This window comes from Gekko japonicus, unplaced genomic scaffold (genome assembly GCF_001447785.1).
Source record: "Gekko japonicus isolate JY-2015 unplaced genomic scaffold, Gekko_japonicus_V1.1 scaffold5, whole genome shotgun sequence".
NCBI classification, from domain to species: Eukaryota; Metazoa; Chordata; class Lepidosauria; order Squamata; family Gekkonidae; genus Gekko; species Gekko japonicus.
Genome location: NW_015168652.1, coordinates 1791806 through 1816121, shown reverse-complemented (window position 1 = coordinate 1816121; position 24316 = coordinate 1791806). Strand labels below are relative to the sequence as shown.

Below are 24316 nucleotides of genomic sequence, written 5' to 3'. Positions count from 1 at the left end.
AGGGTATAATGTTGCCCTCCAAAGCAGTCATTTTATCCAGGGGAACTGATCTCTGTCACCTAGACAGCAGTTGTAATTCTGGGTGATTTCCAGGCCTCACCTGGAGGCTGCGAATGGTAGTTCTTGTGGAGGAAATGGCTTGTTTGGAGGGTAGAGTCTATGGCATTATACTGGTCTGATGTTCCTCCCCTTCTCAAATCCCACCCTTCCCAGGCTCCACCCCTCAAATGTCTAGGAATTTCCCAACCTGGAGTTAGCATCCCTATTTCCTTTCCAGCCAACAGCCAACCTACCTTTATCTGCCTCTCTGTCTTCTGCTTTCCATCTCCCCACCCCCCCTCAGCCTCTACCTAAGAAAATTACAGTCTTTCTCCACAGTGGGGACCAAAGCAGCTTACATTATTCTCTCCTCCTTTTTATTTGCTCAGCAGCCCTCTGAGGTTGCTTATGCTGAAAGTATGTGACTGGTCCAACATCACCCAGTCAGCTTCCACCACAAGATGGGGATTTGAACCTGGTTCTTGCAGATCCTACTTTGAAGCTCTAACTGCTGCACCACACTGGCTTTCATAGGTGGCTGTTCAAGAGTAGCAAGCAGCCAGGCCTAGCTGAGTCATGCACGTTAGGTGGTATCAAGTCACCCAGAGGGTGCTGCCAGGCCTAGGGCTGCCAACCTCCAGGTGGAACCTGGAGATTCTCCAGAATTACAACTGAACTCTAGGCAGCAGAGATCTGTCTCCCTGGAGAAAATGGCTGCTTTGGAGGGTGGACTCTGTGCCATTATATCCAGCTGAGGCCTCTCCCTTCCCCAAACCATGCCCTCCTTAGACTCCACCACAAAACCTCTAGGAATTTCCCAGCCTGGCACTGGCAACCCTTGTCAGGCCTGGCCCTAAGGATCCCTCCCTGAAAGGCCAGAATGGGCCTGGAAAGTGCCCTTCACCTGCCTTTTACTGACAGAACCAGTTAGAAGCCCCCCTCCGAGACAGTGGAGCCTGCAGCAAAAGAGGTAGGGGAGCTAAAAATTTGCCCCCCCCCCCCCAGCTATCAGCCAGTCTATCTCTCACTGTCAATGTGGCGAGGCCTGGAGTAGATCCCTGTAGCAGCCATTTAAAAGGGTATTGGGGGGAATTCAACTCTCCCCAAGGTCTGTTTAACTTTTTGGATTTTTCTGCAGATCCACAGAGTCCCCTGAGTCTGTAGAAAAAACTGTTGGGGAAGAGTGTGGTTTCTGTTTGCAGAAATAAGTATCTGCATACAGAGGGGACTGTTGAGAATTAGATATATAGATTATCAGAACACTAAAATCATATTGTTTGGCAAAAGATGGTGAAAAGTACTGAGACTGGCAAGTTATTTCAGCTCTTATACTTTTATTATAGGTGCAGAACAAGACAAGGAACCCTGGCTCGCAGGCTGGCTTATATGCTCAGTAAACCCACTCCCAAGAACACCCCTCCCCACTCAGTGATAGGCTATATACAGTGGCTGAGAGTTCCATAGGTCCTGACCAGGAACCTAGCCCTCTGGTTGGTGTGGGCAAGAATCCGCTCGGGCCATTGTCTCCCGGAGCGAAGCTCGGAGGCTTCGCATGACTGCATGGAGCACTCGCCTCGCATGCGGTCGGGTTAGATACATTACAGATGGAAAAGAATGTCTTGTAACATCAATGGTCATAAATAAGTACTGTATTTCAAGAACTTTGGGGTCGTGAGTCATTTGTCTGAAACCAGAACTACTCACCATGATTATGTTGCAGCAATAGGCCAAAAATCCACTCAGAGTATTCTAGAATTTGCACACCCCAAAGGAGGCCTCTATTTACCAGCAGCCCTCTGGCTATTCCAGGCAAAAACATTGTCCCAACTAATGTATGGGACAATACTCTGACCTCCCTCCTCTTGTTTTGCCCCTTTAGAATGAGTTCAATCAAGATTCCTAAGAACATTATTCCAAGTACCCAGCTGTGTTTCCAATGCTAGCTTATGTCTTGATTCTAGTTTGGTTAAGGTGGAGGCTAGGGTAAGCCTTGCCTCTATCGATTTTTGGCTAAATCTAGCATATAATGCACAGGGCCTGAAACCCTTAGTTCTCCAAGATAGTTACAGAATTGCAGACTTGCAGAATTCTGCAAATTGCAGAATTTAGGATTTTCTTTAGATAATGTTCTGAAAATGGGTTTTGACCAAGCAAAAGCAATGGTCAACAAACAAAGGTTGTTTGCTATAGAGTGACAAAGAGACAATAACAACATCACAAATTTTATGATTTCAGAGAAACTTAGATATATTGTCACTCCGGCACCCTATCTCTCCTTCTTGTAGGCACCTAGCCAATGAAGAGCTTTTACATTGGTAAGATGGCAAGCTCTCCCTTCTGCAGTTTTAGAGGCGAGATACTAAAAGATCCCCATGAAGGAGAGAATCTGTCCCTGTGGTATCGAAGAGGTGGAATCAGTTGAGCAAGTTTTGTTTTACTGCAGGTTTTATCAGGAACTTTGCTCAAATATAATCTCCCCATTGCTTAAAAGATTTTCAGACTGTTCTGATGTTGGTATTTCAAAGAAGCTTTTATTAGATATTAATCAACAGACCACTATTTATTTGTGCAAAAAAAATTTTCAGGGGCTTGTAAAATTCATCGGGAATTTTAATGTACAGATTTTAAATCTGAGTAAATTCCAACTGTTGTGTTAGCAGGATTGACCTTTTGTATTCTTCTATTTACTTTATTGTAATCTTTTTGATCATTTGATTTGTAGTGGTCATTGGCCAAATAAATCTAAATCTGAAAAACCTTTTGTTTTTGACACTCTTAAACAGTGTGCCAGGCACTGGATGTAAAGTACACCACATAGTATTTAGCTATTTATTTGTATATGTACGTAATTCATTTGTGTATTAAACACAAACACACCTCTTCCTTAAATACTTAAAACAATGGATATCCCAAAACTGAACATGAGCAAGCCTAAACTGGCAATATGAAATTGTGGGTGGGTGGGTCCGATTCAGATGATCTCTTAGGGTGCAGGGGATTTGTACCTGCCCACTGCATGGAAACAAGGTGACTACTTAACTGTGCTACACCAGAAAACTTTCTGCTGCATTGTGGTTCAATAACAACATCAAAATAGAGAACTTCCTTATGGGGAGATGCCAGCATCTGTGTCTACTGACCTGGCAACTACCAATGAATGAGAAATAACTATTGAGGTTTGGGAAGGGCTTGGATGCAGAGTGTGCGAATGAACATATTTGCTAGGCCCAAATATAATTTCCCAATGTACAGCCCATGAACTGACTGCCTGATTCAGGCATATGCATGTTGGATTTTATGCATGTAAGATCTATGCAAAATGGCATCCAAGAGTTGAGAGCAAGAGTGTACAAAGGTAGGGCAGGTCAGGAGCCCAGGAGCAAGCTGGGCTGAGTGGCCCCCGCAACACTGGCAAAGCTACTGTGGGCACTGGGAACTTTCCCTGTAAGTGAAATGGCCAGTCTACCTCTGTCCTTACTCCACATACAGCTTCTCCCCACAGCAGATTACGTAAACTGAGAATTTGCATCCTGAAATTGGAGTTTCTCAGACAATAGCAAGCTTCCATGACAGAGTGGGGATTCCAACATGGGTCTTCCAGATTCTAGTCTCTTACTCTAATCACTACACCACACTGGAAATCCATGTGTACCACCCTGACCAACTTAGAGACAGTATATAGCGTAATAAACAAATCATCCTAGAACAGGGGTACCCAGGAGCCTATGGGCACCTTTGGTATTCTAACACAGCATGTTGGGTGCAACCACAAGATGGCCAATGGAGGAGGCAGAGCCAACCACAAAGTGGCCCTGTGAAAGATGGAGACACACACATAGAGGCAGGCCTGTAGCCACAGGGGGCATTTGAGGGCAATGCCCCCTCCCTTATGTGCCCTGCTCTCTCCTCTCCTGGTCCCACCTTCTTGGATGGCAGGCTGAAAAGCACCTCAGCGTGGATTTGACTGCCGAGCAGGAGGTGTGTTCGTCTGCTGGGGGTGGCTTCTGGGCCGGGTGAGCAGTGAGGGCCAGCATGGAGGTGGCCAGGCTGCTGCAGACTTGTAAGGCAGAGGCCCGCGGCCCCTTTTGCCAAGCATGGCGGCAGTGGCGGGGCTTCTCTGCCCGCGCTTCTTGGGCCGAGGCGGTGCCGTGGGAGGTGGGTGTGCTTGGAGCTGCCTGCCCACCACCTGAGACCACCTCTCTTCCTCTCTCTCCCTGCAGCGCAGCCCTGGCCGAGCAGTTTCCAGGCTCTGGCGAGCACATCCTCCTCCACCGCTCACCCGTCCCTTGCAGCTGTGGACGCGGTGCAGCCAGCCTGCTGAGCAGGGTCACGGGGGGGTGGAGAGTGTTCTTTTTGTGTGCTGCCAAAATATAAAAGCACAGAGGATAGGACTGCATTTCTCCCCAGGCAGCCCACCTCCTCCCTATGCAGCAAGTGGCTCATCCTCCTTTCCCTTCCTGCTCCCACGTGCCTATGTCACTTCAGTACGTTACGTGCCTCCCCCCCCCCAATTTTCTGGCTACAGAACTGCATAGAGGAAGCCCAAGTGCAGCGGACACATGGAGTAATTTTTTAAAAAAGTAGTGTGGGAGAAAATGAAACCAGCACCGTGGTGGCGGCTGCGGTCAAAACATTATTTTAATCTGCACAGCAAACCAGATCCGCAGTGACCAATTAGAAGCCCTGCTGGTAGGCACCAGAAAAGATGTTGGGGCCATGGTGCCTTCAGGCACCATGTTGGGGACTCCTGTTCTAGGATATGCTAGAACAACTTCTGGGTTCCCAAGAAGATTTACTTGGAAGTAAATTCTATTGTCATCAAAGGATCTTACTTTCAAGAGACTATATTGCGGACCATGCTTTCAATCTGTCAAAACCCCCACATCCATTATACAGCTGACATTTTAGGAGACATTACCCAATCTGCAATGGCAACTAATGCTTATGGTGGTAAACAATGTGTGTGTTAGGCATGTTTTGCTTCGATACGGCTGCCTATTTTTGATTACATTACAGAACATAATGTTTAGCAGACTGCTGCTATTGATTTGGTGCCATTTGTGTTGGGCAGATCAAACTCATTAGTGTCAGATTTGTGTATCTTGGCATTTACTTCTGTTGATTAATTAAGGGGGAAACACTTAAACTACAGTACACACTGGGTGTTTGATTCGTTTTCACCATGAAGACCCCAGCTCTGCCTGCTATATAGCATGTCATGCACTGTAAATATTGTTAAAAGGTAACAGAAGGAGTCCATGGCAGCCAGGAAACCCACAGACAGGAAGGCAAAATATCTTGGCCACGCTTCTAGAGCAAGAGCAGAGGAAAGGGGAGGAGTAGGGAAGGTCCTGCTGATAGTAGCTGAATATCGTCTGGTTTGTTTTCTCCTGTGTTTGCTGGTCACTGAGAACATGATTCACTTTCCTCATAGTCTTGAGTAACACTGACAAATTTAGGAGTAATACTCAGGAGATTTCTGGCTGTGTCTCAAGAATCTGTTCTGATTTGTTAAAACAGCTGTAATACTATTTTCTCCTATGAACCACCACCCCTGCCCAAGATTAAAGGGAAGAACAATTTCCACAGGGCCTTCTAGAAGGAACACAATGTTATAGATGCTACAGCTAAGGTAGCTTCCTATACAACTCATTTCTACTTGTTATACACAATCTCTTGAATCTGCACACCATTAAAAAAAAAAAGCTTTGCTCAGTTGCAATGACAGTTGCAGCTTCTGATACACTGGAATTGTTCAGAGGATGCCATATGAAGGGACCAACAGCATCTTTGCCCTCCCCCAATATATATGCTGTACAGATACCTTTATGTCATTCTTGCACACCACAGTGGTCAGAATCCATGCAGGGGCAGGCATAGCAGAGGTTACCACTGCATTTTGTGCCAGTTTCAGTGTTAACTGTAGCAGTTGCAACTAGGGTTGCCAGGCACCTGCCTGGAAGCCCTGGGAGACTCTGGGGACAGGGCATGGGGAAAAGGACCCAGAAGTGACACCATCAACACTCTAGGATTTCACTGATCTAGAGACTGGCAAAATCCTAGACAGAAAAATCCTCAGTGACAGAAAAATCCTGGTATCTGATGAAGTGTGCATGCACACAAAAGCTTATACTCAGAATCAGGGGTCTTTTTGTAGAAAAAGAGCTGCAGGAGCTACTACTAGGCTACTAGGCTATTAGCATATGCCATGCCCCTTGACATCACCGGAAGTGATGTCAGAAGGGGAAGCAAAAGGGAGGGCATCTTCAAAAGCCTCCCCTTCCCTTCCCCAGCTGGCCTGGGGGGGGGGAGAGCGAAGAGTTGGGCCACAGAAGGAGGAAAGAAGGAAGGAAAGAGAGGGAGAAGAGAGAAGGAAAGAAGGAAGGAAAGAGGGAAAGAAAGAGAAGGAAAGAAGGAGAGAAAGAGGAAAAGGAGAGAAGGAAAGGAGGGAATGAAAGAAAGAGAGAAGGAAAGAAGGAAAAGGAAGGAAGGAAGGAAGAGATGGGAAAGAGAGAAAGGAAGGAAGAAAAGAGGTGAAAGAGAGAAAGAAAAGGAGGCAAAGAAAAGGAGGGAAAGATGGCAAAGTGATGGAGGGAGGGAGGGAGGCTCTCCCACCAGCACCCATCAAGCCCCCGCCACCCCCGCAGATCCCTTACTTACCACTTCGGTTGGGCTCTCCTGGCTTCCCCCAAGTCGCAGCGCACCTGCGCGGGCCCAGGGAACATGGCGGCGGGGCTCTCCTGGCCTCCCCCAAGCCACAGCGCTCCTGCGTGGGCCCAGGGGACGTGGCGGCGGGGCTCTCCTGGCCTCCCCCAAGCCACAGAGCTCCTGCGCAGGCCCGGGGGATGCGGCGGCGAGGCTCTCCTGGCCTCCCTCGAGCCGCAGCACTCCTGCGTGGGCCCGGGGGACATGGCACCGACTATCCGGCCTCCCCCGAGCCGCAGCACTTTCGGCGTGGGGAGCTAGGGGCGGGGCTTGCCGCCGCCGCCATTAGTGCGGGCTCCTGGGCTGCCGGAGCAGTGCTCCGGCACACTCCGCCCCCAAAAGACCCCTGCTCAGAATTAAACTTTGTTGGTCTTAAAGGTGCAATTGGACTCAAACCTTTTTCTGTTACTTCAGACCAACACGGCTACCTACCTGAATGTATCTTCATGGAAGTACCTACATTAAGCTGCATGGAATGGAACTCCATCGACCTTACAAAGGTATTTGATGAAGTGTGCATGCACAGAAAACTTATACCCAAAATTAAATTTTGTTGGTCTTAAAGGTGCCACTGGACACAAACTTTGTTCTACAGCAAAATCCTCAGTGACAGCACTTCCACGGTTTACCTGGAAGTTACAGTGACACATTGACAACATACTTGCCCATCCCCGCCAGCACTCATTTGAGCCCTGGTGGGGAATGGGGGTGGTTTGGTGGAGCGGGTTACCCATTCAAAATGGGCAAATCCCCCCCCTACAAAGCTCTAACACTGTTACTAGTTGTAGAGCTGGACTGAAAAGGAGGGGAAATCAGGTTACAGGAATGAGAACTGCAATTTTTTTCTACTGCTGTTCCACTCATGTAAGTAAAAACAACTTTCCCTCTAACAGAGGTTCCAGGTAGCTCTGTTCGTCCAAAGACTAACACCAACCAAAATGATACAAAACAGTCTGAGAGTACTCAAATGCCTTTCTGTTTCTTTTTCACCCAGGAGCACCTGTTTATGGAATTAATCCTATTGAGATGTCTTATTTTATTCCTGGGATTTCTTAGGAGCCTTTCTGGCCGAACGGATAAGCCTAAAGAAAAAGAAAAAAGAATACTCTGGACAAAAGCACTCATTGTCCCAACGAGCTTTACTACAACTTGCTTGTTTACTAAGTCTCGCAAGTTACATGTCTAAAGGATCGCTGTAGAATTAAAATGCTCTGCCATGTTTTGTTTCAGTTTCAGTTTGCCTTTATTTGCATAAAACAATACCTTAAAAGAGGATTACTATAAAAGAGAAATATACATATAAAACCAAGCATTTTGCAGACTACATAATCTCTCCTTATGTATAAAAGCCTTTTGGTGGTGGCACTCTCCAGAACCTTCCTCATGCTCCTGATTTGGTTGGTGGTGCCCTAGTGTATCACTCACAGGGTGTCTGACTCCACTGGCTGCGTTGCTGCCTCCCTTGGCGCGGTCCCGCCCACAGAAGCGGCACCCGGCATCTCGGCCTCACTCTCCTTGGAGTGGACCGACGGGTCAGATGCTCCAGCGGCCTGAGCCTGGTTGTACCGCCGCGATTGTCCTCACCCGAGCATGGGTAGCTGCTTGGGCTGTGTGCAACCAGACAACGGAAGAACTGGGGGCTCCAGTGGGGGAAGGGAGGGGGCTCAACCTGATCCTGCCACCGCCGCTGCCATCCTTGCCCGAGCCGGCCTACAGGTGGCTGCCCTGGCTGCGACCGGATGACAGATGCGCTGGGCACTCCAGCGCGTGGGGGCCCCCTCAGGCTGAGCCCAATCCTGCTGCCACCGCCATGGTCATCTGCGCCCGACTACAGGCAGCCTCTGACTGGACAGGGCTGGCGCGCTGCCAGGCTGGAGGCTGCTGGAGGTCGCCTGGAGGCCGCCAGACATGCCTGGGCAGGAAGCCAGTCACAGGCCACTCCCTCGCCCCTTGACTCTGGAGTGTCACGACGGGGGAGAACGCGGGGGACCGGGGGCTCCTGTGTCGCATCTTTCTAGGGCCCATTGTCTTGCTCCTAGTATTGCATAATCTTACATAAAACAATTTGTTACAAAGTGTTGCTCTTTTTGATAGTTTTTCCTGTTGTAGTTTTATAGCTGATTGTAAAAACATGGCTACCTTCACTGACATTTCAGGAACAGAGTCGTTCAGAAGATGGTACACTTTTAAAGCATCAGGAAGGTCTATCGTGTTGGCTAAAATAGGGTTTAAATATCTAAAACGTATATCTACATAAAATTGACAATGCAAACAGATATCTGAAACTGTCTCAATACATCCAGAGTTACAATGGCAAAGTTTAGCAGTATATACTATATTATTATATCTCCCATGCAAGATTGAATCTTGCTAGAGAAAAGGCTCTGCACTGTTGTGGTGCTTGTATATCAGATAGGTATGGGGCCATTCGGCCTACCGTGAGAGGAATCTCAAAGTTCAGAGGGGAGCAAGATTTGTTGGCTAAGCTGTATAGCCTTTGTGTTTCAATGTCAAGGACTCTGCGTTTAATCATCTGAAAAGTGCCCATAAAAGGGAGCATAAACAGTGAGTCCAATGGGATGCCCATGGCAGTTATTTCGTTCTCAGTGTGTGATAGCCAGTTAGACATGTTTGACTCTGTGAGCATTTGTTGTGTAAGGCTCCCATGGTCTACATTGTACTGTACTGAATAACAAAGGGAACAGCAATATAATGACAATGAAAAACACAAGGATTGCTGCAAACGTGCACACAGAAGTAAATTACACGAAAGTAAACTAATTTCTGGTACTGGTGGTATTCATGATGTATACTTTTATATTCAACAGGTGAACAAGTAGGACGAACTTCTCGAGTAAATGCTCGTTTTGAGTTGCCTTTCTCAAATGAGTCCCAATTTTACATCCATGTGCAATAGCTTCAACATTGGAGTCTCTGAATCAAAACAGTCTTCACAGCTATATAGCTACAATCATAACATCTCAAGTGGACAGGTACCAGAAATTAGTTTACTTTCGTGTAATTTACTTCTGTGTGCACGTTTGCAGCAATCCTTGTGTTTTTCATCTACATTGTAATGTAAACACAGCCAATATTTTACTGTCATAAGGCATGCACCAGATTACACAGAATTGAACCCAGTTTCTAAACACAAGGCTGCCTAAGGTACACAGCGCGGCATTCCCACGATCTTTTGAAGAAATTTAGATTGAACACATTCTATTGTGCCATTAAGTGCACTTATCCATATTGGAATACCATACATGAGTCAGGGGATTACTTTGGCCTTGAAGACTTTTAATGCAGCTGGTATGAATGGATTGCCTCAGGAAATGGCAGAAGCATTGATGTTGGCCATATATATTGCTGAATTACGCTGCACAGGCCAAGATGCATTATACTTGAAGTGCAAACCTAAGTATCTAAAATTCTTAACTTGTTCAATTGGTTTGCCTCCAATTGTCCATTCGAATGGTTTCCAAGTTTTGACTCATATTTTCTGACAGGATACTTTAAACTTAAGAGTCAGTTACAACAGAGTATGAACAGAAAGAAGACTGAATATGTTAATACACAATGGGAACAATTATACCAGGCCACGACTTTAAATAATACAAAAAAATTCTGGGCCATAGTCTTGGTGGCATGTCGTGTGGAGGCCCCTCTATGTCTGCTGTTTCTCCCCAAGTGTGGTTTCAATATTTTTTTACATTATTCCATCAGGATGATGTCCACACTATGGAACCCTCAGATTTTCTGTTTGAGGACTTACCTGACTGGTCTCCTGTAACACCCAACGAAATAAAAGAACTGATTGGCCAATTAAAACCAGGAAAAGCATCTGGCCCTGATATAATTCTCCGTGAAATTTTAAAACTAGACCCTAACTGGTGGGTGGCCCCTCTTGCGTCCTTTTTTACAACGACTGATAAATCTGGTCTTATTCCTGATGCATGGTTAAATGCAATCATGGTCCCAATTTACAAAAAAGGTGATTGTTCAATTCCTTCCAACTATAGACCAATCAGCCTGCTTTCCGTTACGGGCAAACCGTATGCCAAACATTTTCTATCTAAGCTGACCATATGGGTGACAGAATGGAGAGTCTTAGGCCTGGAACAGCTGGGATTTTGTAAAGGGAAAACTACTTTAGACCATTGCATTGTATTAGAGCACCTGATTAATAAGTATGTCAAAAGAAGCAATGTAAAAATTATACGCTGCCTTCATGTTTTGTTATGATAGTATGCAGAACACCGCTTTTCTGGGCTTTCTTCATCATTTAGTGTAGCCCATGACGTGAAAAGCAAGGACGCTGGCAGAATATACAATGCTACATAGTAAATGATAAAGAAATCAAACAGCTGTGTTCAGTAAGTGCATCGTAACATACCTGGTGGCAAGAGATCTTGGAATGACAATGGTAATTCTCGTCCACTCTTCGAAGTCTCCTGTGTAATACACAGTTGGCTCAGTCAGTTCTCGGGAGCTTCCTTCACATCCTTTGACCCTGGGAGATGCTGGGTAACAGCCCTCCTTCACTAATGACCAGAAGAGGCCAGCATCATGGGAATATTGAAGGAGAATTGGAGCCAAACTACTGAACTGGTCGGTGCAACCTATGATAAGCTGCAAAAGAAATGGAAGACATCAAAAATAAACATGGGGTGGCAAAAAGGAAAAAGTTGTAAATGTTAGATGTAGAAATCTGTATTTTTAAAAATTACTGTCACCAAATTACAAGCTTACCTTGGTGAGCCTGCTTTCCTGACTTATGTTTGGGCCAAACAGAAGCACTTCTGTTTTATGGGATGACTGTGACACATTTTTAACTGGTTTTAATTGGGTTGGATCCACAGGAAGGTTTCCATGGATGGAAGGGATTTCTATCCATGAACATGACTTCCCCACCTCCCCACTATGACTGTGGTCCAAAATCCCCCCCAAATCCCCCTCTTCAGGGACAGGGAACCACCAGGACTAACATGAGGGGAGAGTTGGAAGTCCGCTGCAGAAGCGCAGAAGGGGTGAAAACCTCCCTCCCCTTGTGCACACAGGAACTCTCTAATGGATCCAAATCACTGTTTGACCCAGGGCTATTGTTGGGCAGGAACGCACAGGAACGGAGTTCCGGCTGGCTCCCAAGTTGGCCACGCCCAGCAGGAACTCATTAGCATAATAGGCCACACCCAACAGCAGAAACTCATTCGGATTGGCTACAATTAGGGGTGTGTGGCCTAACATGCAAAAAGCCCTGGGTTTAGACAACAAACAAGGTAAAGAGAATAAGAAGCAAAAGATGGGTGTGGCTGGATGACCACACTTCTGGTGGCATGGGGGTGTGGCCTACTATGCGAATGAGCTGTGCTGTCAGGGGTATGGCCTATTATGCTAATGAGTTCCTGCTGGGCTTTTTCTACAAAAAAAGCCCTGGTTTGACCCATGTCCAAAGGAAAGTAATTAAGGGGGAGGAGGGAAGCAAATACTACACAATGGGGGTGAGGTAATGTCTTATTCAGCATTTAGACATAATACTTGCCTGGTACTATACCATTTGCCTCTAAGGGGCATGTATGCAACAGTGATATGATTATTTGGTTATTTATTCAAACATTTACAGCCCACCTTTCCCCTTGGCTCAGTTAACCTCCCTCATCCCAAATCTTGATGTGGAAATGAGCCATCCAATGCAAGTGTTAACTGCTCAGAAAAAGGATCTGTTTCTAAATCAGTTTGTAACTTGGTGTGCACGTGTGCTTCCTTTCTAGGGTATACACCAATACATTCTCATCCTGGGGGTTGAGAGCTGTAGAGCTCTTTCAAAACAGAGTAGCATTTAGCATGGGTTGCAGGAACTGGCTTTCTAAAAATCTTCAGGGAGCTCAGTTTACAGTTTTATTTGGTTGTGAACCAGGTGAACATGAGAGATTTTTAAGTAAGTTGATTTGTTTGGAGAAATTTCAAACTTGATTGGCTATTAATAAGGAAAGGTTTTCTTTTCTTTTCTTTTTCAAAATGATAATACTGGAATTTCTTTTCCCCCATGGCCAAGGGTACACTATGTATGAAGTGCCATATATATATGGCCCGCACTTAGGCCATGGACATGATTTCATAGATTGGAAACTAACTATGGAAAGGAGACTGAACAGCAGAAGCCATGGGATTGTTCTGTAAATTAGACACCATCCATTTTGATTCCCAAGTAAATTCAACAATCAGTGAACACGTGGCAACACTGTAGATGCAAGAGCAGAGCAGAAGATTGCAATCCTCTCAATTTAAAATTACAAGCAGAAGAACTTTGGGGGGGGGGTGCCAGGAAACTTTCTCTGGAACACATCTAGTTATTAACTGAATAAGTTTGCATTCAGAGCCCATGATTTCCAAACTTCAATGGCATCACTGACAAGCCGAAGGGTGAAAAACACTTATTGGAAGAGTCTGTGGGCTTTCCCACATATCTTATTTTCATTGTGTGCCTGTATTGCATTAGGGTTCTCTTCCCCCCCTTTTCCACATGTGTTTTGCTCCCTCTAGTGGTCTATTTGATATTGCATCCACCAAATGAGAAGGGAGCACTCACTGGAGAGGACCCTGATGCTGGGAAAGATTGAAGGTCAAAGAAGACTGGGACGGCAAAGGATGAAATGGTTAGACAGTGTCATAGATGCAACAAACATGAAGTTGAACAAACTTCAGAGGATGGTGAAAGACAGGAAGGCCTGGCGTGATCTTGTCCATGGGGTCACGAAGAGTTGGACTCGACTGTGCGACTGAACAACAACAAGTGGTCTATTTGATATTGCATCCCTGTATTTTCATGTTTATTTTCATGTACTTTAATTGTAAATGAGCCGGAGATACAGCAATGAAATATCAAAGTGACCACTAGAGAAAAACACAATACAGGCACACAAGTGAGGAAATAACATGTGCGAAAAAGCTCTTAATCTGATATAAACAGGAACAAAGGGCAACTTCCCTAGAATGAAAACAATACAGAAGAAAGAAACCTTTCATTCACCACTATGTATATGAGTTAATTCCTACTCAAATGGAATCTGAAATAATTTTACATATGGTCAAGAGTGCATAGGGCCCGTTCTGAGACATTAATTTAGTAATATACAATAATGGCCTATGCTTAATTTCATCCTAGATGACCATTTCCCTTAGGTTGCTATGGAGAGAGATGATTTAGATTGTATATCACCCGGCCTGGAGCATTAGAAAATGGGAAACACTGCTTCCACAATGCCACCCCCCCCCCCAAGATCCAGATGCACTTAGGGATTTGCTTCCCAGAATCTAGACTTACAGTCTGTATTTGATTATTTATGAAAGCAAATGGTTCAGAATAAGGCTTAAGGATCATAATGCTTTAGGTAAAGTTTAGTAAGAGATTAGCTATTCAGCTGAAAGAATAATAATATACATTAGTCAAGCTTCAGGGAGAAGACTTGGCTAAAACCCTTTGCCCTGTCATTTAATTTTCTATGTAAACGGGGAAGGAATGTAATGAATGGAGGTACCCTCGTCTCATCCTTACCTGCCATCTAAAAAAGTACAGCCCAGAGAATACACTGCAATCCTAAACACACTTACTAGGGTGTAACCCCTACTGACCTCTGTAGAGCTTACTTCTGAGTGTACATTTTTAGGATGGCACTTCATTCAGTGAGAACCACACCTAAGCGGCAGCAACATTATGTGTAAGATTAAACAGGTTCCAGTGGGACCTTAAAAACTATTATCATAACTTTTCCAAGACACAGCTCAGTATGTAAGGAAATGAACTCGGACTCATGAAAGATTATGCTGGAATAAATTAGTCCTTAAGGTGTCACTGGAATCCTGTTTAATTATGCTATAACAGACTAATATAGCTACTCCTCGGCAATACTTTTTAATGCATACCCTTTCAAATCCCAATAGTATTATTTCTCTTATAATCAAAATATAAATTCATCTGGAATGAAAAAAAACCCTCTTGAAAGGAAGCCTCAGACACAACACAAGCCTCCAGTAGTACAATTTCTAATGGAACGAATGTGAAGCGAGGGCCCCTCAACTAATCCGAGGCCACATTTGCAGCTGTGGGGCTCGAGGGTGACAGAGGGAGAGGCATGCCCTCTTCCAGCTCCACAGGGTAGCCAGGAACCACAGGGGCACATAGGCAGCTGATTGGCAGCAGGTTGCGCTGGAAGGGACCGGGGGTTTCAGGTGGGCCTGGTACTCAGAGTTCTCGCTCTGGCTCACACTTAGCAAGCTGCTGCTGCTAGGCCCAGCACCACCATTCAGTTCCTGCTTTGCTGCACTGAGGATCGCCGGACTGGGCGGCTTGCTGAGTTGCAAGTGGCAGCTATGCTAAGGCACTTCACTCTGCGGTGGCAGGAAGCAGCAGCATGAAGAACAGCAGCAGAGAGACCGATGGCAGCAAGCCTGCAGGAGCCAGAGCAGCAGCGGTGGTGCAATCTTTTGGTGCCATTCTGCACCCTCATGGGAGGACATGCTCCCTACCCTTGGCTGACTGACATGGGGAATAGCTCCCTCACCTCCCACCTCCCCCGGTGGAGCACGGCTTCCAGAGGGAAACGTGATGCCGCATCATCCAGCTGGGATTGGGCTGGGATTGGAGCAACCCCCTTCTTCTTTCTTTTCAGTAGCCTAAGCTAAGGACAGGAGCTGCCTCCTCTCACTCGACCTTCTCTGCCAGTGCCTCAGGAGCCTCCAGGCAATGTGCTGCCATGCTGCCATTTTGCAGCCAGTATTTGGCGCGCGCACTAGGGCTAGCAGGACTTTTCAGGCCACCTCCCCCTTTCCATTTTTTTCTCTCCAGCCAAAACTAGGGAGTGAGAACTGCCTTCTCTCATTCATCCACTATGCTCTGCTTGAACACCCTAGGGGCTGGAAGGGAACACATGCAACACATTTTCTCCCCCCTAAAAAAGTTAAATAGCATGCACAGCAATGCAGAGGTGGGAATTTTGGGGCCATACCACCTGGAAAGGCTTCCGCTGCAGCCTCCTGAACCTCCTTGGGCCAAGGGCCTCAGTCTTTGATCAGGTGGCCATTGGCCTCCATCAAGAGGCCTGTGGCCTTGGCAAAACAGCCAATAAATAAATAAATAAATAAATACATACATACATACATACATACATAATTGCCTGTCATTGCAGAACCCTGGGAACCACCCTGGGGCTGTCCAGATTCCATTCCCCACATTAAGGGGAAGGCTCCTACACAGGGCCTGGGGTTGCTGGTGTGGCATGTCCAACAGCTGGGGTGCCCCCCTCTCCAGGATGCCATGGCTGTCTCCATGGTACCTCTAAATGGAGGCGTGCTGGGTCTTTCATGACCAAGAGGCCCACCTAGAGTGGCCAAAGGTCTGGTCTCCTAGTAACCCCAGCAGTCCCAGTAGCTTGGAGGGCGAGGTCCTCCAGAAGTGGGCTCTGATCAATAGGAAGGGCACCCAAAGTTGTAAAGCCAATAAGGTATCTCTAGGAGGCGACACATCTAACAATGACAGGACTTCTGGTGAGTCACCCTCTAATGAGGAATCTGCCTATGTGGCAGGGGAATTCTGGGTGTCCATGGCCCATGTCCTGGCCTTGCCAGCATGGGCCATCTGGCGGAGGATGGGGGTGGGTTGGGCCCACAGGCTATCTGGGAAGCTGAACACCCTAGACGCCCCCTTTTACTTATAAAGTCTATGAGGACCTGCTGGGTGCATGACTCAACAGATACTATGTGCATGACTCAACAGATACTATGTGGATATATTCTCACTTCCTAAATCAAAAGCCACCTGACCAACAGGTCTTGAGTATTATCAATCAATCAATCCCAAATAAGAATAAGAGGAAGAAAGGAAGAATTCAAGCCACATTAGAAAAGATGTCTTGTGACAGACTGCCTGAACTCTCATGGCCTGAACAAGGATTTTAGCTAAGAAAAGAATATTTGCTGGCCTAGAATCTATTAAAAATTTAGTAACTAAAAACTCATGGCACATGTGATTTGATCCATTTCTCTCCAGGCTCCTTATGCCACGGACATTCAAATAGAACATGCTTCACAATTTCTATGATCCCTAAACCACAATTGCAACATCTATCTGAAAATGCTATACCTAATATACAGTCTGCAGAGATCACAGATGGTAGCACATTTAATCTTGCGAACAAAATTGCTCCCCTGTATCTAGGAATGGTAATGTCAAACAAGTATTTTGGGATTGTAAAGAGCGGTGGGATTTCCATATGTAGAGCAGAGCAAACACGCCTAGCCTAGCAGATGGTACTATTGTTATCAATCTTCATAATCAACTTCTTTTTTTTTTTAACCAATATTTTTATTGAATTTTTACATTATGCTCGGATCATTGATAATCAACATACATATCTACCCATTAATACCCTCACAACAAATATATTTTCCAGCAGCAACACCAACAGTTATCATCATTCCATTTTCCGTCTTCATTTCATTTTCCCAATAATTAACTCTTAAGTCTTAAGTAGTACATACCACCATTAATAATCATTTTGAATCTCTAAACAATCATTAAACCAACTGTCTCTCCTTGTCAACCTACTTTCTCGACCTCCAATACTAAAGAGCTTTCTATACAATGTTTCTATTAATTTTTAGCTTTATATCCTATTCTACTACATTTTTTGTTTTATTTATGTTTATTTTTCTCCATTTTTATTGATATTTTCATATTTACCTTGTTTACCCCCCAGCTGCTCTAACCAGGGTCGTTTCTTACAAATTTGTACTTTAGCTGGCTGCTGCAACCCTCCACTTTTTCCCTTTCCAATGTTTTCACCCCTTAAATAACTAGCAACATTACTACATATCTTCCATAAACACACATTTTAAAACTATAAATTATACTTTACTAACCCTCTAATCACATTAATTTTCCAAAAAGATAAGGAGGCCCACTCAAAATCAGAAACCCCATACTAATTACCCATTTTTTCCCCTAAAGCTGCAATTCATACTTTAATAGCCATTACATCAGTATATTCTATTTTTATTAAAAGGTACCCCTCCACAGGCCTTTACTTCCTACCTTACCAACAGTTACATCAATTAATATAACATAAACTATAGGTATACAAAATATTTAACACACATTTATAAATCTCAATGTTAACCCCATAATTTATACTTCTTACTTAAATAAGCCCTCTGATCATATTTTCCCCTCAATTCATTCACTTTACCCTTACAACATACCAGTCCATTCCATTTTTTCAGACAGGACCAAGAAACATACATAAAATTAATTCTTATAAACTTTACGTCGTCTTCTATGATTCTGGAGTCTCTTTATCTGTAGCACCATTTCAAGATGATTTCTCCCTTTATAAGGTTGGCATGTCACTTTTAGTCCCTTCGCACTGTCTCTCCAAAAATCGCACCTCCATCCTATATTTTTCTTCTTTCCTTTCCACACCGCTCTATCTTGCCTCTTCCTTTTCCAATTTTTCTCCTTACTGAAACAAGGTCCCACTTTTTTCTTTCTTATTACTTTCCTCTTCTGATAGCTCTTTGTTGTTTTTATCTTCCTTCTTAAAGTCTCTTTACTTCTCTTTTCTTGCTGTTCTCCCGGTGTTTCTACCCGACTTTGCCTGTCTTGCATCAGTTCTTTTCCGCTTTCACTCCTCGGTTGGGAGTCGTGGAGGTTTGCGAACGCCCGTTTGATTCCTTCCTCCATTCCTTCCCTCATTATTTGCACAAGTTGCTCTACCGTCAGTTCCGACACCAAGACATCCTCCTCAGTATCCTCATCCACAAACGCCATTTTCTTCATTTTTAAAGTCCAATTTCAGTTCTATATCAATTGCAGTTGGGAGACTTAGCTAGAGAACACAGTCCTTGTTGACCCACGCATGCGCATACTCCTCCCCTCTCGGTTTTCTGGCCGCTTTCTTTTTCTCTTTGCTAGGAGTTTTTTTTCCCCAGTTTCTTTGTAGTTAAGGAGGTATGTACTCACTGTTCTATGTTTTTTTTCCCCCTTGTTGCTGCTCGTATAGTCCTTTCAAGTTTTTAGATAAAAACGGGTGGCGGCGGCTATAGGGAACATGGCGACCATGTTCCTCTCCTCAACCCGCTCCTGCTATGGGGCAAAAAGTGGACACCCCCCGCGTTGCCAGGCACGGGAGGGGCCACAATAGAGCCCCCTACTCCAGCTCTCTCTCCGGGAGAGCTGGCTGGTCGCTCCCACAAACCGGGAGCCCCCAGACGAAGCGGGAAGGAATCGGGCGTCCTCAGCTGCAGCTGCGGACTGCCCGTCGCCGCGCCATGCTGACCAGAAGTCTCCATCATAATCAACTTCTTGATACTCTGATGGGCTAGGGGCCACGTAGAAACTCCTTTCTCTGGGCATCGTATGGCAGTCAATTTTTCTATTATAGCCTGAGTCTATGAACTGGAGAAATTCTCTTGTTTCACCTTATACGCTAATAGTGAAATCATGATATCTTTGGATACTTAACTTCGGTGACTAGAGCTGTGAACAGGCAAGACAGATCTTTCTATAAACCTGAAAATGGCCCTAGCAGAAAAATGTGAGATCTAAAAAGAAAAGAAAAACACTAGGAAGCATAAAAAATCTGAAAATGGTAAAAGAAGCACCTGTAGCTTTAAGCGACAGATTCCCTTAGTGGCTCTTGCTAGGCAACAAGAGCATTCCAAGCTTGGCGGTGTCAGTAAATGGCAAGAGGTGGAGGTAGGCTTTTTCTAGCTCTACTTTGGCCTTTGAGAGAGAACTCATTGGGTCCAGGCTTGGCTAGGATTGCCAGCTCCAGGTTGGGAAATTGCTGGAGATTTTGTAATAAAGTCTGAGGAGGGCAGGGTTTGGGGAGGGGAAAGGCCTCAGCATGGTATAATGCCACAGAGTCCACCTTCCAAAGCAGCCATTTTTCCAGGGAGACAAATATTAATTGTAATTCTGGGAGATCTCCAGGTCCCCCCTGGAAGCTGGTAACCCTAGTGCCTGGCAGCAACCTCTGGGTGACTTGATGCCACTTGACTTTCATGACTGAAGTAGGCCTGGGTGCTTGCTACTATTCAACAGCAGGCACCCTATGAAAGCTAGTATGGTGTAGCAGAGCTTCAGATTAGGGTCTGCAAGATCCAAGTTCAGATTCCCATCTTGCTGTGGAAGCTGACTGGGTGTTTTTAACAGTCACATACTTTCAGCCTCACCTACCTCACAGGGTTATTGTGTGGATAAAAAGGAGTAGAAGAGAATAATGTAAGCAGCTTTGAGCCACACTGTGGAGAAAGGTGGGGTGTAAGTGAAGTAAAGAAAGAATAAAAATAGCTGAAGAAGGGAGATAGATAAAAGGTAGGTGGGTGAATGGCTGAGAAGGAGAGTATGAGGCAGGGAGAGGATATGGGGATTGCCAAGAGGAGGGGAAGAGGTTAGGAAATTCCTAGAAATTTGGGGGAAGAAAGCCTGGAGAGGTGGGGTTTGAGAAGGGGAGGGTATAATGCCATAGACGCCACCCTCCAAAGCAGCCATTTCCTCCAGGGGAACTACGGTTGCCAACCTCCAGGTGGGCACAATATAAAAGAAAAGTCACTGTGAAGAACTAGTGCAATTAGAATTATAACCCATAACTTAAATGTACAATAAAGAATATAACAAAATTAATTTTACTGTGTGGATTCATTATTTCATTGGTACTTCTCATACAAGATAAATATATCATGACTTCTAGTTTTGGCACATTGATGGCAGGCACGCTCCTCTGTAGCTCCGGAGAGAGTGGCCCATGACCTGGCGGCAGGGAGGCGGTCTGGCTGGTTCTGGACTCCCTCTGGAGCCCTTGAAGGGGGCTCTCAGCCTGGGGCGCAGGGGGTGCCTCTCCCAAGGCTGATCGAGGCTCCCCCCTGCCCTTATAGGTCCCCACCGCCACAATACTATTCCGAGCATGGAACGGGCATACCGGACCAGTAAGCAACTGACTGGGCAAAAACAAAAATAATTTCTCTTACCTGATGAAGCGGAGCGTGAGTAAGATGCCAGCCTGGGTGCCACCAAGAAAAAGCAGAGGGGGGGGGGAAGCTACCCACCCATTGAAAATGGCAAATAAGATTTAAAAGCATCAGAGGGGGCAGAAAGTGGTGGCGTTTGAGCAGAAGGCTGATTTCAATCAGTACAATGCCAGACTATTAAGGCGGCAAAGTGAATAAACTTCTAAAGACTTAAGCAAACTTTTATAAAAACATAAACAATGTCTTATCACGCTGAAAAGATTGCAGTGAAAGTGAAGTTTCAACAAGGAACTGCGAGTTCAACATGTCTGGTTTCCAAACCGGAAGTGAACTTTGACTTTGCAGGCATGCTGGATACTGCATTGTGACCTCTGGTGGCACAAATGACTAACATCAGCAAGACCTAGGAGTCTTTACAAAAACAGCTAAAAGAACCCAACAGAAGAACAGAGGCAGTTGAAAACAAGACCAAAGGAATTGACCAAAGACTGGAAGTTGTGGAAAAAGAAAGATCTTCAGGAACCAACTTCATAAGGGCGGGAGATCACTTTCCTTCAGTTTTTTCACATCGGCTGCTACAGGCCAGCAAGACCTGTTCAGGAACAAGCATGTCCTTTTTTTGTACATTAACCAGGCTGTTGTCAGGGTTATTAACCATCAGACTTCACACTCTGAGCAGGTCATGAGGTTGGTGCACAGGTTCATCTTGGTGGGCCTCTCTGCAAACATCTCCTTTTCAGCCCAGTACATTGCAGGCACAGATAATTACATTGCAGACACCTTCTCTTGCTTTCAGGAGAGGTTCTGGGCACTGGCCCCTGATGTGAATCAACACCAGGACTTTTTTTTTAGGAGAAGGGGGGGCACTCTGAGCTACTTAGGTTCCCTGAGAGAGAGGGGCTTAGCACCCAAAATAATAGGCATCCATTTAGCACCCATATCGTTCTACAGGAAGGCCCTTAGGAATAACTATCCTTGGGGATTTCAGGTGGGCCTGGAACCTAGAGTTTCCACTCTGGCCTGCTCTTTCCAAGCTGCTGCCATGCAGGGCCATAGCCAGTGGTTAGGTGCCCAGGGCTCCACGCCCTTTTGATTTTGCAGGACCCCATCCCAGCAGCGGCAGACGTACCTTTCAGGCACCTGAAGGTGCTGTGGTGCTCCCACCTTCCCTGGCCACTGAGCACCCGAACAGCTGCCGCTCTCTTTGCCCACCTGCCCGCCCGCCCAGGGGAGTCAGTGAGAAGGAGAGCCAAGCACCGGAGGATGGCTAGAAGGAGGGGGGTCAGCTGTGGCCCCAAGCCTGGCCCCATTGCTGCTGTCAGAGGTAGCTGCTGCGAGCCGCCAACACCTTTTGTATTACACTGCTTTGGAAGAACCATCCAGGGCTTGAGGGAGAAGAATTGCTCTGGATTGTGGTGCTAGGAGCTAGATTGCTCCTTGCCAGCTGCCTTTGGCCTGGTGCACTGTTCTTGGCACTTGCTCTGTGCCTGTGCAGCAGCCATAACCCGCAGATCTTTCTTTCATGTGAGGGTGGCAGATCTTTCTTTCATGTGACGGTTAGTCACAGCCTTTCAAGCTGAAAGGCTTTTGGTGGGTCCAGCAGCAGCCACTGGGCACTCTTCCACTGAATTCAAGGGGAGTTACTTCCAAGTAATTGTGGCTTGTGCCATCTAGATTCTAGCAGTTTTGCCCCGCTTTGTACTCCTCTAAATTTAATTTAATTAGTGCACCCCCAGTGCCCTGGTGCCCCCTGAAAAATTCCTGGCTACAGGGCTGCTGCCATGCCTGGTTTTGGATGGTTGGGCATTGGGCCAGATTCAATTTTGTGGGAAGGCTGAGCTTGCATGCCTGCCTCCCTTGGTCTGGGGACTGACATAAGGGATCTTTTAGGTGGGGCCATTCAGTGTTATGTCCAACTTGGCATGTTGCCCAGCACTATCTCCCTGATGGCAAGAGAACCATGCAGTGGGCCACAATGAGGAGGGACCACTGGACCTACCATCCTGTGTCCCCCCCCCCGCAGGCAGGCTGGGGGGGTTGGCTGGTGCCAGTAGCCAACAGGCAGGTTGCCCAATGCTTGAATCCATGCTCTATGTAGCACCAGTGCTCCTGTGACCAATGCTCCCTCTAAGCTGTGGAGTCTTTTGAGCAAAAATTCTACTTTGTGAGTCACTGGCATTAAAGTTGTGAGTGGGCGATTTGGCTCTTCCATAAATTAGTTTGCCCTGGAGCCATTCTTTCTGAGCGAAGACAAAAAATGTGTGGGCTGGAGGCCAAAAAACTGTGCGCTAGCTCACACTAACTCAGCTTAGAGGGAACATTGCCTGTGACTGCATTCCCCTCCTCCCCCCGCCTCATCCTAGGACCGCAAACCATGAGCATGCCCCCGTAAAAAAGTAATAATAATAATAATAATAATATCCAGACCAACCCAGGATAAAAGTTTAGTCTGAGTAAGGTCATTCATTGAGCACATTTATTTCCTACTATTCATCCTCTGTGGAACTCAAGCTGGCTCACCTCTCATTTACAGGAGGTCTTGCTCCAGGCAACTGACATAACCTAGAGGTGCTTCAACAAAGTTGCTGTATCATATGCCCTAGAACTATACTTCTGGGCCTAACTTAGCAGAAACATTTCTTAGTGCAATAGAAATGTTGTGCTCTTCCCATTCACTACTTATGTTAATTGGGATGCCTTTCCTTGCCAACCACATTAACAGGTATCTATTGGAGAATATGGGAACTGTCCAACTCTCTCGCCAAGGATCACTTTAAACAGCCTAATCCATAACTAAATGAACATCTGACAATGATGTAACTCTTAACAATGCGTGTGTAGATTTTAATTTTTCTGGAACATATCAGCCAACAGACCCATATTGGCACGTGTCTTTGGGTGATTTCTCACGAGAGCTGCCTCGCAGCACAGCGCCATTTGCCTCGACACAAACGTGTCAATTTCACACCAGAAGTTCCGGGGCTGCATTTGACTCGGGGCTTCGCCCGATTTTCTCCGCAGTTTCATGATCCTCAAAAACCAGGATCACGAAACTGCGGAGGAAATTGGGCGAAGCCCCGAGTCAAAATGCAGCCCCGGAGCTTCGGGTGTGAAATTGACACGTTTGTGTCGAGGCAAACGGTGCTGTGCTGCGAGGCAGCTCTCGTGAGAAATCACCCTTTGTGTTCTGTTGGAATCCATGAAGTTGTCTGATAAGGCACAGTGCTAATTTAGCAGGTGTGCATAACAAAATTCCCAAGCTGAAGATATACATGAAAATCACTGGTTTGGGTTATTACCATGATTTTCCAGAATGGTGTCAGGAATATGGGATTCTTAATAAAACAAAACTACGCTCTCCAAAGAAATGCATGTTGTTTTCAAGTACAGGTGCTGGCAGCTGGCTATAAAATGTGCTTACATTTTTTTTCTTGACTGCTGATTTCTCAAGCAATCACATTTCTCCCTTCCAATTGGATCCTTCCAAGGGAGAAGCACAGAGCCCTTCCAGCCAATCACCCTTGGAGACAGGCCCCCAAGAGCTGCAGTT

The 24316-nt window shown here is 45.8% G+C and overlaps 1 protein-coding gene across 1 annotated transcript in view; it reads right to left on the bottom strand.

Annotated features, from left to right (window-relative positions):
- Positions 1–24316, bottom strand: part of RELN (reelin) — a 585476-nt gene that overhangs the window by 130046 nt on the left and 431114 nt on the right. Inside the window, exon 29 of the mRNA XM_015415052.1 lies at positions 11138–11373. Within this exon, the coding sequence (XP_015270538.1) occupies positions 11138–11373 (236 nt within the window). The remainder of the gene's footprint in view (positions 1–11137; positions 11374–24316) is intronic.